Source organism: Pleurodeles waltl, chromosome 7, assembly GCF_031143425.1.
Source record: "Pleurodeles waltl isolate 20211129_DDA chromosome 7, aPleWal1.hap1.20221129, whole genome shotgun sequence".
Taxonomy (NCBI): Eukaryota; Metazoa; Chordata; class Amphibia; order Caudata; family Salamandridae; genus Pleurodeles; species Pleurodeles waltl.
The window spans coordinates 973,974,130-973,989,167 of record NC_090446.1 but is presented as its reverse complement, the minus strand read 5'-3'; the positions used below and the strand labels follow the sequence as shown (position 1 = coordinate 973,989,167).

Genomic DNA, 15,038 nt, shown 5'->3' with positions numbered 1-15,038 from the left:
AATTACTTTACAGTAATCCAACCACTGCCATGCATGGCCTTTGGCTGTGCATAGCGTGGTTGGCCGCAGGGCCTGTCCTATGGCCAGTCCCTGTGGCCAACCCCCTATATCCACAACAACATCACGCGATGCATGGCGAAGGAGTTTGGAGCCTAAAGAGCGCAACACTAAATGTATATTAAGGGGGGCTGCATGGCCCCCCGGGCCCCAGGGAACACCATCGCCCCCGGGTTACATAATAAAAAAAAGTTTGCCGTAACCACCACCTCTCTGGGACATAAAAAAAATATATGGTGGGCTACACATATACCCCCTTGGCCCAAAGATCACCACCTTCCCAGGGCTACATAATATAAAAACTTAGGGAAAGCAGAGGCCCTAAAGTCACAGGGGCCACCACCTCCTCGATACATCAGTAATAAAGTATATAGGGGAGTCGCACTGACCCCCCACTGGCACCAGGGACCACCCCTCCTTGGGACATCATTTTAAAACTATATGGGGGGGTCGCACGGACCTCCCCAGGACCACCACCTCCCCGGGCTATTTTTATATAATTTATGGGGGGCCAAGATGCCCCCCCGCCCCTTGTCCCCAGGGACCACCACCTCCCCAGACCCAAATGTTTTTTTGGAAAGGGAGGGGGCTGTGTGGCCCCTCTACCTAGGCCTATTTCGGCTTTAGGGACCCCACCCCTGGGGCCTGGCCACATGTACCTGGGTACCAGGAGCGCCTCAAGGCCCCCGCATGATTCCCCCCGGTTTCTGTCCTCTGCCGGAGCCAGCATCGCTCCTGCACGCAGGAAGTTACTTTAAAAAGCAGCTGCTTGTGTGTTGGAGCAATGTTTTCAGCTCTTTCCCTACCCGCATGCTAGTGGGCAGGGAAAGAAATGAAAACACCACTTTCAGCAAGTGGGAACATTTTTTAAGATCCCGCTTGCTGAAAGCAGAGTGTTTGCTTTTGCTTGGCTGGCGCTGTAAGCTTCTGCTAAGTAAAAGCAAACAGCTACTTCCCTAGGGTGGGCACTTCAGGAGGTAGCAGGAGCCGGCGCTTGGGGGTGGTAGTCCCCTGGGCCATACATGGCTCCATAAGGGGCCCCCTCCAACTTTTTAATTTGGCCATGGGGAGGTGGTGGACCCCCTCCTTTAATGTTATTGTAGCTCTGAGGAGGTGGCAGGCCAGAAGGATCCCCCTATTCATTTTTTGAAATACTGACCTGGGGAGGTGGTGGTCCCCAGAGTACAAGGGTGCCATGGACCCCCCCATATACTATTAAGAGGTAGCTCTGGGGAGGTGGTGGTCTCCAGGGCCCGGGGGGTCTGCAGGAGCCTCCCAATTATTTTCATAATATCTTGCCCCAGGGAGGTGGTGGTCCCCAGGGCGCTGTACAACCCAGCATACTTAATAAGCATAGCCCCGGGGAGATGATAGTCCATGTGGCTTCTAAAAGCCCTGGGGAACCCTGCACCCCTGCCTTTTTTGCCCCTAATGCCCCGGGACCTGGTCCACCCGCGGCAAAACAACAGAGAAACACAGGAAACCACAATTTATTTTTTAAATCAAGGCAAAATCTGCAGATCCACCATGAATTTCACTGTGATTTAAAAAAAATACTTTTAAGCCTTGAGGGGATCCAAGGGAGACCCCTGGACCAAGGCTAGAGGTTGAGGGTAAACATGCCCTGCCCCCTTTTCTTATTCTTTACAGTTGTTTTTTAGACTAGGCTGAATGAAAATTAAATGAAAATACAACTGCTTGGCACATAAAGCATATGACATACTCTTTCCTCTACTACAAACTCACAGAGTAATGCAATTTGTGTAGAAGTCCTACAGCTTTAATTTTTTCATTTTGTTTTGCCCTTGTAATGAAAAGGTGAAAAATTGCCGCTCTGATTCCCTTTTTCCTGTAAAAAATAAAAAGCGCCTGTATATCACCAAGCTTAACCATGGAATGTCCCATCATTTGACCCATTGTCAAATGACATATAAAATACGACATATAAATTGGAGTGTAATAAATTGAGGCCAGTGGCCTTACTCTAATTCCATAGACAAGCACAGCATTCTAGTTCATACGCATAAAAGACTTGTCGTTATATGCTGTGATATGTGTTTAAATCTCACTTGAAAGTTCCCACATTCAATAGCTGCCATGATAAAACAAAACAAAAGAAAAGAAAAGAAAGACATTTCTTTTCATTAAATATAAGCACTTCCATCTTCAACTTCAACTTTATTACATTCTAATTTATGTTATATTTAGATTTGGTACTTGACCGCTTGGACGGCGAACTGATATTTCATTTACATGACTTAGGAAGAACTAATCCACACATTTCTTCCCATTCTATGTATTAATTTAAATTTTGAATGGAATACACTATTGTTCCCTATATTTTGAGCTGTTAGAAAACAGCTTTTTCACAATGTTTATTTTCAACCAACATATGTAATTACCATGCAAGTGGATATACTAATACATTAGTTCCATGTTGTTGGAAATTGCCTTTTTTGCAGGGTTATCCCCAAACTTTTTGCCTTCTTCCTTTCTATTTTTTTAGGTCTGTTTTTGCTAGTGTATTGTCTCTGTGCACTCTACCACTGCAGATCAGTGCTAAAGTGCAAGTGCTCCCTAGGTAAATTGTACTATTGACTGCTTTATCCATGAATGGCATATTTGATTTAGAGGTAAGTCCCTAGTAAAGTGGACTGGAGGTGCCCAGAGAATGTAAATCAATTGCTACTAGTGGGCCTGCAGCATTGATTGTGCCACCCACATGAGTAGCCTTGTAAACATAGCTCAGACCTGCCACTGCAGTGTCTGTGCATGCAGTTTTAAACTGCCAGTTCGGCTTGACAACTGTACCCACTTGCCAGGCCTAAACTTTCCCTTTTTAAACATGTAAGGCACCCCTAAGGTAGGCCCTAGGTAGCCCCATGGGCAGGGTGCAGTATATGTTAAAGGTAGGACATGTACTGGTGTCTTTTACATGTCTCAACAGTAAAATACTACCAAATTTGGTTTTCACTGTTGCAAGGTCTATCTCTCTCATAGGTTAACATGGGGGCTGCCTTTAAATATTCGCAAAGTGCAGCTTCCATTTGAGAGCAGATACAAATATTTAGGGTCTCTGGACTCACAATTCAAAAATACATCTTTTAGTGGTGTTGGTTTTTAGATTGTTAGTTTGAAAATAACACTTTTATAAAGTAGGCATTTTCTTGCTTAAACCATTCTGTGACTCTGCCTGTTTGTGGATTCCCCGCCTGGGTCAATTTAACAGTTGGGCTGTTGTGAATTCCCTCTAGACAGTGACACAAAGGGAGCTGGGGTGTAGCCTGCATATCCTGACGAGCCATCTGAGCTAAAGAGGAGGGAGGAGTGGTCATTGACACCCGAAATGGCTGTGTCTGCCCTCCCACAATGCAGTCTCCAACCCCCTGGTGTGTGTCTGGGGCCTGGCCTGGACAAGGAAGGATCTCGCAAACAACTGAGACTTTCCTTTGAAGTTTGCCAACTTCAAAGGCAGAAAGGGGTAAAAGTATTGGACCCAAAACCCCAGACTTTTAGAATCTTTCTGTAATCAAGAGGAACATCTGCAACGGAGAAGAGCTGGAGGAGGAATACTGCCCCCTTTGCTATGTTGCTTTGCTGGGTTGCCTGCAGTTGCTGTTTCTGCCCTAAAAGAGAACAAAAGGTGAACTTTGCTGTGTATCATGCTTGAGAAAGTTCTCCAAGGGCTTGGAGTAGAGCTTGCCTCCTGTTGGAAGGCTGACACGCTGGTCTGCATGTATACTGCTGATCCCGCATGGAGCCGCACTGCCCCACTTCGCACCGCGACCCTGGTCTCACCAACGGCGTCATCTGACGCTGCCACCGAGCTACTGCTCGCACCCTGACCTGCGAGCCTGCACTCCAACATCGCCTTGCTCACACCACTGCCTGGGCATCCCAAATGATGACACTCCTACTGACACTGACACATGTGCCTGCACCGTGGCCTGTGGACACCACTCGTGAGATATACGAAGCACCGTCCCACATCACAGCCCTGGTTCACCGACGCCAGCACCATCGACTCCAGTGTCATCAACCGACGTCCCTGTCTGCACTGTGACCTGTGGAAGGCTGCAGGGAGCCCGTCCCACGCCGCAATGCAGACTTGGGCCAACCGACGACAGCACTTCAGCAACGACGCCACTGCTGATTGCACCATGACCTGGTGACACTGCACATCGCACTGTCCCGCTTCACACTGCAGCCCTGGTCTCACCGACTCCACTGGATGACCGTCACTGAGCCACTGCCTGCACTGTGACCTGTGGGTACCGCATGTCGCACCGTCCCGCTTCGTACCACAGCCCTGACACCATCCATGCCAGCGCTCCTGACTTCATCAGCCTGGAGTTCGATCTGCAACATGTGTGACTTCAAGGACCTTATAACCCCGGCACCCACTCCGAAACCGACACCGCAACACCAGCAACGCTGTTCTCACCTTGAGGATCATGATGTCTTGCAAATCCAAAGGTACTGTTTGTGGGTCTTCCCGACACCGTAGCTGGCCCGCGACGCCACAGCCAGCCTGAACTGTTGCTTTCGTTGAGCACGACACCAAGATAGCCCCAGGTGGAGCTATTGACTTCAAGGAACTGTATTTTTAAGTTAAATCGTACAAAATTCCTATCTTTAGCACTGTATGTTGGATTTGTATCATTTTGGTCTTGTTTTACACAGATAAATATTGGCTATTTTTCTAAAACTGGTGTGGTGTCCTTTTCTACTGTTTTCACTGTGTTACTGTGTGTTATGTGCAAATGCTTTACACATTGCTTCTGAGATAAGCCTGACTGCTCGTGCCAAGCTACCAAGGGGGTGAGCAGGGGTTATCTGGGTGGTATCTCCCTTATCCTGACTAGAGTGAGGGTCCCTACTTGGACAGGGTGCAAACCGACTGCTAACTGGAGACCTCATTTGTAACACATGTCTATTGGTTGGTGAATTTATCTAAGGGCGATGGTACATGTAAATGACTGTGAGAAAGGCCGTTCTGGTTGAAATGCATTGCCAATAAATCTTGAAAAATACCATAACTGATGTGCTAGCTATCTGTGTTTTGGATGTATTCCAGATACTTTTTGTGGATAATAAACAGGGATTTGCACCCGCTGCTCAGCAGGGGCCCACTTGGTGGATGTAGCCAGCTTTGGCATGAAACTCATCAATTTCATAGATAGAGGTAGATAGATAGATAGATAGATAGATAGATAGATAGATAGATAGATAGATAGATAAACAGGTAGATAGATAGATAGATAGATAGATAGATAGATAGATAGATAGATAGATAGATAGATAGATAGATAGATTCTCCTTTTCATCCATCCATTCATTCAATCATCCATACAGCCTTTCGGTCATCTAACCACCCTTTGCTCCACCTATCCATTTTTTTAAACCTTCCATCCATCATCCACCCTTTGGCTCATCAATCCTTTCACTCTGCCACCCATCCTTACACCCATCCATCCACCCTTCATCCCATCCATCCATCCATTCAGACATCCCTCCATTTACCCTTTCACTCAGCTATACATCCTTTCATTCACTCATCCATCTGTTCACCCTTTTAATCATCCATCCAGCCATCCTTTCACCCAGACATCCATTTACCCTGCCTTTCTCTCTTCAATCCATTGTTTTACTCATCCATCTTTACATCCATGCTTTCATTCATCCATCCTTTCTCTCATCCAACCTTTCTCTCATCAATCCATTGTTTTACTCATCTGTCTTTACATACATGCTTTCATTCATCCATACCTTCACTCCATCCATCCATCTGCTTACCTTGTGTTTTCTATATTTTCTGTTACCACAACTGACTATCTGCTGCCTGTAGCTTTCTTCATCTCTCTTTTTAGTAACCTTTCCCTTGCTCGGGGCGTGCAAGATGGCCGCCACTCCGTGAGACTCTGCAGGGCAGGGGCATAAATCTGTTTAAAATCCGGAGAGATCGGCTACCCGCGGCGCTCTTTATCATGAGCCCCGAGGACCAGATTACCAAAGAGGTGAGGGCTGGTGAAATGGAGCTGGCCCGATGGTCGTAGCCGCTTGAAGATCCGCGCAATTGGTTGACAAGGAGGCTTGGTGCTGAGGCCTTGCCTCGTGTCCGGCTGGAGAGTGCAGCGGCCGAGTGGAGTCCTGAAGCGGGCCGGCTGCGGCAGAAGGCAACGTGGGGGGTACTGAGTGCCCTCCTCCTGGATAACGCAACCTGTGAGCCAAGAGCAGCGAAGCCCCTGAGCCGCCTGCGGGGGTCAGGCAGTGAGTGTCTGTGGGACCAAGTCGACCGGCGGCAGGAATTGGGCCGCAGGCCCTGTAAGTGGGTGCGCCGCAAGGTCGGCCTAGGGCTTGGACAGCGGTGGTGTGCGCTGCCTGGCTGTGTGCTCTGGTCGGGGGTGGCGGATGAATGGCTGAAGGTGAGGGACCCGCTGCTTACCTGCATTTGTGGAGAGGCCGTCGGGCGATTGTGAACTACTGTGAACTACTGCACTGTGTGCACTGTGTGCCCCGGTCATCTTGGCAGTTTGCCTTGATTGTAGCGGCTGGAGGGGGTGCAATAGAAGGAGTGGGAGAGTTCCCACTGGCTGCAGGCAGTAACAGGCGGGCTGCCCACGAGAGCAGAAGACACTTTGGGGGACCCGGGGCCCAGAAGGAAAATGAAGAGCTGTGGTGCTGGTGGCTACCTGTGGGCAGACAGTAGCAGGTGACGCACCCAGTGGCGTACTGGAGGTTCTCCCGGGGCTGAGACATGGTGCCCCTCTACCCACATTGCGTGGTGGTGCTTGGGAGAGACTGGTGCTGGATCGGACGCCTGCACTGTTGGCTTTGGACTGTGCACCCCTCCCCCCGGGGTGAGAATCTACTAAGAAGGGTGAGGCTGACCATAAGCAATTAAAGCTCTCATTCGAGGGAAAAAGAAAGTGCAGCCAAGCGAGCAGAGTGACGGACGATCTTCCTGAGGAGGAGGATTCGCAGTCGACCTCAATGAAAACTTTGGCCCTCATTATGACCCTGGCGGACGGCGGTATTATGGAGAAAAGTACTGCCAACAGGCTGGCGGTACTTCTCCCCATAACAAACCGCCAATGTACCACTCCGTCCGCCACGGCAGTAACAGCCACCGGGCTATTATGACCCCACCTACTGCCATGGTTTTCGTGGCCTCCTTAAAGCCACGAAAACTGTGGCGGTAAGCACTATCAGTGACAGAGAATCCCTTCATGGGTCATGATACCGTCTGCGGCGGTCTACTGGCTTGGCGCTGCTGCTGGCAGCAGGACAACCTTACCGCCATCCGCCACCATGATTTTAGCCGGAATTCCACAATCCTTCTGGCGGTATTCCGGCTACGGTCATAATATGGCGGTCGGCTGGTAGCCACGGCGATGGTCTTTTGGCGGCTGTCACCGAGGCAGTAGACGGTTTTTTCCACCACTGTCATAATGAGGACCTATGTTTATAGACCTTAAACATAGCCTGGCGGGAATGGAGGCAAAGCTGGATCATCTGACAGAGCATACGGATCACTTAAAAGATAGAGAAGATGATCATGACACACGTCTTGAGCAGGTGGAATCGTGCACTTCAGACTTGGAGGACAGTCGGCGTCGAGAAGGCGAGCGACTTCTGCTGATGGAATGGGTGCTGAAGTCATCTGGAATAAAAATGAGGATCTAGAAGCCCGCTTTAGATGAAATAACATCTGCATTTTAGGTCTTCCGGAGTCGACAGCCATGGGAGCTCTCCCCGGTGTTGGTGGTCGAGCAGGCACATAGGTCGCTCGGCCCATGACCGCCGCCTGGGACGCCGGTACAGCCTGGGATTGCACGCTTGCTAAACTACAGAGACACAGTGCTTCGCCTTGCTCGCGAACGTCGACCCATAGACTAGTCTATAACCACAACAGGCTCAGCATCTTTCCTGACTATACTCCTGGTGTGCAGGCGGCCCGTAGGACGTTCCTCCCGGTTAAGCGCACATTGCTACATACTCCCTCATCTACCCAGTTAAGCTACGTGTGTAACAAAAGGGCAACCTGTATTTTTTCATAGATCCAAAACAGGCAGCAAAATTTGTGAAAACCATCCTCAAAAAAGTGGACCCAAATGGCCCCCAGAATAATGGAAAGGGTGGGGACACCCTTAATGATAATGACTGAGAATAGCAGTTTCCTGGGGGCACCTGTGGTCCTTGATGGCGAGCTGCAGCCTGCTGGGACACACAAGCGAAATGCGCCTCGGTGATGACCAACCCGTTAGTCTCTTAGAGATGCAGAGGTTCTTTCCCACCCACCTATACTGGGTGGGAAACGGATGGCCACGTCAGTGCCCCCTTAGATAAGTCCAACTAAGTTGTTTGTTGCAATGCAACGGGATATGACTTTGGATGGGGGTGGGATGGGAGATCTGGCCTAATTGGGGATCCAGAGTGGGCGGGGCGGCAAAGCCATGGTGAAAGCCATGTGGCGGCGTACTCAAGCTATGCAAGGGGGGGTGGCCATACTGCTTCGAAAGGGACTTCAGTGGCGTCCAGAGAAAGTGATTACAGATAGGCAGGGCCGCTATGTTATGCTGCAGGGTACATTGCAAGACAGACCGTTCTGACTGGTGTCATTGTATGGCCCCATTGTGGATGATCCAGTGTTCTTTGAGGAGTTATGGCATCTGGTGTGCTTCCTGGGCTCGGGGTCTCTACTAGGGGGGGGAGACTTTAACGTGGCCCTGGACGCGGTGGCAGACCATGAGAGTCGAGCGAGGACTCAACAAGTGGCAGCTGCTGAGGCTTTATCCCTGATTGTGACGGAGGGCACCATGGTGGATATATGGAGGGTGAAGAATGGCGCGGAAAGAAAGGGAACATGTCTCAATACAGTGCATAACAGCTGGTCACACATTGATAGATGACTTGGAAGCAGAGACGTAGAGCTCTGGATGGAGTCTATTGAACATATGCCTTGCACTCTATCGGACCACTCTCTGGTTCTTTTGGAGCTGGAGATTCCTGGGGGTTCACATCACGGCTTCTCGTGGAGGCTGCCTCGCGGAGCACTTAAAGATCAAGCCTTTAGGGAGGTGGTGCGAACCGCTATAGTGGAATATGTCACTGTTAATAAGGGATCGGTATCATCAGCGGGTACCCTGTGGGAGGCCTTTAAGGTGGGGATCTGTGTGCTTTGAGCGATCCATCGTGAATTGGCAGATTTAGAGACTCAGCTGGCCATGCTGGAAAAAACGAATACGCGTAGGCATGTCTAATGCTCTCTTGGCTGAGGTGAGAGAGAAGTTATCACATTATGAGGAAGTGGCACTCCGTGAGATCTGTTTTCTAGGCAAGGAATCCAAGGTGAGGCAGTACAGAGAGGGCGAGAGGGCCGGTAGGACACTGGTGGCAATTCTGCGACGGCCATGGGCCGGGAATTATATTGTAGAATTGCTGGACACCGATGGTGTAAGCCATGTTGGCACGGAGGGGGTCAAGCAGGTGCTAATCGATTTCTATGCTTCCCTTTACTCCGCATCGGCGAGGCCGCTACCGGAGGAGTATACAGAATACTTTGAGGACATTGGCTTGCTCTGGCTTGAGAACACGCATAGGCAGTATTTAGATTTGCCGTTCTCGGTTGAGGACATCGTACAAAATATCTGAGGCTTACCCGGAGATAAGGCCCCTGGTTTAGATGGGCTCACTGCAGCCTTGGATAAGGGAATACGCAGATTTATTGGCGCCGCACCTACTAGATGTATATGCAGAGGCAATTGAGGGTGGAATTCTTCCACCTTCACTCCGCGAGGCCCTAATTGTTACAATATTGAAGCCAGGTAAAGACCCGGACCTCTGTGACTCATATAGACCACTCTTGCTTATAAATATGGACAATAAGATCCTAGCGAAGTTAAGTGCGTCACGGCTGGAGCCCCTCCTTCCATCTCTGGTGCTCCCAGATCAATGTGGTTTTGTACCGGGTCGTTTGACTTTGTATAATCTCTGTACCTTTTTTGCAGTAACCCGAATGGTGAAAGCCTGAAGAATGCACTGCGGCTGTGTTTCTAGATGCCACAAAGGCATTCAACTCCGTCGAGTGGTTGTATATGTTTGGCTTGTTGTCAAGGGTGGGTCTGAGCCCTAGATTCATCCAGTTAATCCGTTTATTGTATTCAGCTCCAGTGGCGAGATTCAGAATTAACAGAACAACAACAAATCCCTTTCCGGTGTCTAGGTGAACCCGGCAGGGTTGCCCCCTCTCACCACTACTATTTGCGGTGGCGATGGAACCACCTGCTAAGCACTTGGGACAACATCATAATCACAGGGGCTTGGTGTTTAGACTATGCCCAGTTCTAGTCTCTATGTATGCTGATGTTGCTTTATATGTACAGGATCCACAGCTTCACCTTGACATACTGACAGACGAGATCGTATGATTTGGTCAGTTCTCTGGGATTACAATAAACTGGTCCAGATCAGTGGTTCTTCCCCTGTCAGCTGCTACAACACTGTATCGCTCAAAATACTCCCTGAGCTGGGCTGATGGCCCGGTGCACTACCTAGGTATATGGATCAGCAGGGAAGTGGATGAGTTGTGGTCGGTCAACTATGGCAGTGCCATTACGTGGCTAGAGGATAAGTTAGTGGCTTGGCACTCCCTTCCGCTCTCGTTGACTGGCCGTATAGCCATTGCTAAAATGGTAATCCTGCCAACATTTCTCTATCTGTTCACCAATATTCCTCTCATGCTTATGGACAATTTCCTGAAGCGACTTAGGTTCTTACTTATAACGCTGGTCTGGGCTGGTATACAGCCCAGAATCGCATGGGAAATGCTAACACAGCCGTTCGAATTGGGCGACCTGGCTGCTCCAGATCTGGAACTCTATCATAACTGCGCAAAGGTACATTTTGCGCATTTCTGGATGCACCCCATAAATATTTACCACATCTGGCTCTGGAATATGATTCTGTCTGGCCTGATGGACTTTCTGGGGTGATCTATGGACCACCCAGATCAAGGACACGGAACGTTGATACGGTAACATACATGGCATGGGCCTGGCGGGCGCTCCTGCGGTGTTCTGGGACTGAGGAGCCATTTTCGCCCCCGGTGCTGGTGCGGGACATTGTGAACCTGCGAACAATGGAGGGAGGACGGATATGCGAGCATCTGCATGATTTGGGGATGACGACCCTGGAGTCCTGGTATCTGGAGGGTTCTTTTGTCTCCCCAGAAGCTGTGCTCTGTGAACCGCATGATACCGCGCTTTAAAGGTTTACATTTTTACGCATCAGGGTGCTTATGTGGGCTAAATACCCCGGCTTCCCTGGGGTGCCCCCGGTGAGCCACGCTCTGGAGCTGGCATACAGATCCCCATCTCCCCACAGTCTTGTTACAAGCCTTTATATGTGCACGCAAACAGCTGCGCCTTTGACAACACCTGGAGCCAGGGCGCAGTGGGAGGTAGATATAAGGGAGACCCTGTTGGATGATGTGTGTCAATATTCCTGTGCACACATGCGCAAGCTTTCCCCCAATTATAGACTGCGTCTAATACATTTTAAATGTCTGCATTGCTTGTATTATACGTCGAGGCGCCTTAAAAGGATGGGTGTCTGGCTGGATGCTAGCTGCGACAGATGCTCAGCGCTGGAGGCGGATTTTCTGCATCTGGCGTGGAGCTGTGAGACATTACAGAGATACTGGATGAATATGCTGGGTGCACTGGAAGAATTAGTCGAATTAGAGTTGCCGAGGTCCCCCAAATTTGCACTCCTGGGTTATGTCAAGGAGATTCCCTCCTAACAGAGGAGATTAGTGGGACTGATGTTGGTGATAGCGAAGCGCAGAGAGGCGATGTGTTGGGGTAGGTGACAGACACCCCGCTGTCAGGAATGGCTGCGTGATGCTGCGTATTGCCAGAAGCAACGTAAGGCCTACTGGGAATTAATGCCGTCTAATTCTCGGCCACAAGATATATGGCCTCCCCTGCAGGCTTACCTTGAAGCCCAGCCGTAGTGGTGTGCAATACGCATACAGATCCAGATGCGACAGCAATGCCCTCCCGATGTGTCATGCCTACACCCTACCCTTTCAGGCTGGATGCTATGAATGCGAGGACTTCCCTATCCCTTTCCCTCTCTTTCTCTCCCCTGTCTATTCCTGCTCTTCTTTCCGTTCCACTGTTGACTGGGGCAGAGGATGACATACGCAGATAGACTACTCGATTATTTTTTACCAAAACATGCTCCAGAGAAGCAGACCCACCAGCATGCCTCCATTATTGTTGCACATGTTGTAATGTTGCACACATACTATTGTCAAGTATACTATTAATTGTGCAGCATGTATGCCTTACTCATTAATGGTAGGTAATTCATGTTCCGTTTCAATATGAAATCCTCTAAACAAAAACACAGTTTCATTATGTTGGTATCCTGGCTTAATTCCTTGCAGTCAGTGGGAAAACCCTGGCCCTGTGACTAATTCCATCAAAAATGCAAATTGTGCTATGGGACCAACAATGTTCTGCTACTGTGTCACTATATTATACACAAGTGTTTACACTGAGCATTACATCTGTGTTTTTCAATTATTTTCTTTCCTGATATAGCTACTCCTGCTGCTGGAGGTCCGCCTTTCCAGCAGGACATAGCCGCCTGGGTGCAGCGCCAGAAGCTGGAGGCCGAATACCACCGACTAGTGGCCTTGGAGGAGGAGGCCATTGCCTCCAATTCATTGGGCCACCAGCCTGGCTTGCCTCCATCACAAACACACCAAGGCCACTGGTGCCTGCATCCGGGGTCCACTGTTGACCAGCGGAACAGGCCACCTTCTCCACCATGCCCTAAGTGAGCTGGCGCTGCTCAGGCAGAAGCAGCAGAGCCTGGCCCAAAACGTGGCCCGCCAAAGTCCAAAATGGGTGCCCTCAAGGCCTATTTTTTGTTGAACATTTTTGATGGGAGGGACTGTTTTGTTGTGGGTGGAGAGGACAGGAACTGGGAATGGAATTTGGGGAAAGCGTTGGTCTCAGACATTTGGGGGTTTTGCTTGGGAAAGGGGTGGGCCTGTTATGAGTAGAGAAGGTGGGTTTCCTTATGTAAATAAAAAGTACATATCACTCGCTATCTGTCTTTGGTTTTTGTATTGCTGTTTAACATAGCACTGTGATTTATTTATTGACATAAATGAGACGAGTAGCTTTCCTCTGAAATGGTCACATATTACACTGTACATCAACTTTTCCCCTTAGGCTTTCCCTACCTGAAGTCCCTTGCCATGTATTTATTCTTGACTAGGTTACTTTATTTACCTCTACCTGTAGTCCTGTATACCTCGCTACCAGCGTGGGAACAGACTAGTTCTGTTTGACTTATTGCTTGATGAAGTTTTGCAGCACTCAGACAATGATCAAAGTGTATGCTGGTTAGTCAATGCCCTTGTCCTACCCTTTGTAACTAATATCCACTGGGAGGTATTCTAACAACATACTCAGAAATCTTAATCTTACTCATCTATCTCTGCTTACGGGAGAACAACTTCATTAATAAGTTCCTAACCAGTTTGCTTTTTAGTTCTTCCCTGAATGGATTAAATGATGGCTGCTACCTCTTTCAATCTTCCCAAACCTTAATGCAGGGTTTCTCAAAGGGCCTTCTTAGTACTGGTTGCAGTAGTGGGCTACCTCTAACAGGGAAGACATCTACAAAGCGAGGTCCCACCCATTCTGAATTAGGTTTTCAAATTGATCTCTAACTTTAGGATTCTTCAGAAGGATTATCCATCACAGGCAACTAGACTGAAAAAAACAGAGTGAGTAATCCAAGACTGAGACCACATAACAAAAACATTGTACAAAGAACAATTAGCAGTAGTACTTTGAAGCACACTGGGGAGCTAGTAACTATTTGATTTATTTTAAATGAAATTCAGACTAATCTTACAAAAACTTTGTGTCAGGAGTCAGAATTGAGGAGAAGGTGACTGCATTTTGTATAGATTTGTAAGCAACACAAGGCCTGATTCACAAAGGAAAGAAGTTACACTTTTAGTGTTAATTTACTCTTGCAAGTTTACGGCTAGTAATTTTTCCATCAGTAACTTAAGTTTACGAGTAGTAACATTTGCGAGTAGCAAGTAATGCCTATCATTTTAAAAGGAGTTACTGTTACTGCTAGTATTTAGTTACTGCTCACAAAGTTACTGGCTGGTAGTACAGTTACACTGCTAGAGTGAACTTATACCAAAGTGTAAATTTACTTTACCATAATGAATCATACCCTAGTGTACACCAGTACTACTGGGGAAAGATATTGTTCTAAGTAAGACTCTACTCTATCGCTTTCTTGTCTGGTTGGGGGTAGTAGGGCTGGCATGGGCTATTGTTCAAAAGATCCTGTAACAGTGAGTTGGTGTTGGTTCACTACATTCGCACCCTGAAGTGTGTGATCCATTTATGGTGTAAATTATTAAGTCAAACCTCTATAGATCTCAAAACCTGGTGGAAGAGGATTAGATTTAATTGCATGGATGGGAAGGGGAAGTTGGGGTAAGGTGAGACAAAGACAAACACAACATTTATTAAGTTGATGAGCGCCACATCACCATATCTGTTGTAAAAGGAATTACATGTCAGTTACCAAATGCATAGCAACAAGTCCATCAGCCCCAGAGTCCCAAGTTGCCTTATATTTCCTAGGGTTGAAAAAAATACAAAATAGGGAGGACCTACACATTTCTACAAAATGCTACTGTTACGAAAAGAAAAATAATACTGTATACGTTATTAATGCCAAAATGGATAGTGCATTAGCATTCTTCTTCTCAGAATGTCCATCTTGGATGCAGAGCAGAACAAGTCTGGTAAGCAGAAGTGTTATGTAGTGTTTGTGCAGAAGAAGAGAAGGCCTGTGAAATGTAAAAAGATACATGGCAATATTGCAGAGTCAAGGAGAAGGTAAGGTACAGTCATGTGTAATTAAAG

The 15,038-nt window shown here is 48.2% G+C and overlaps 1 protein-coding gene across 1 annotated transcript in view; it reads left to right on the top strand.

Moving 5' to 3' along the window:
* LOC138245813 (alpha-N-acetylgalactosaminide alpha-2,6-sialyltransferase 2-like) overlaps positions 1 to 13,077 on the top strand; it is a 577,537-nt gene extending 564,460 nt beyond the window's left edge. The window contains exon 9 of the mRNA XM_069199748.1: positions 12,669 to 13,077. Within this exon, the coding sequence (XP_069055849.1) occupies positions 12,669 to 12,710 (42 nt within the window). The 3' untranslated portion in view covers positions 12,711 to 13,077. The remainder of the gene's footprint in view (positions 1 to 12,668) is intronic.
* The last annotated feature ends 1,961 nt before the right edge of the window (positions 13,078 to 15,038 follow it).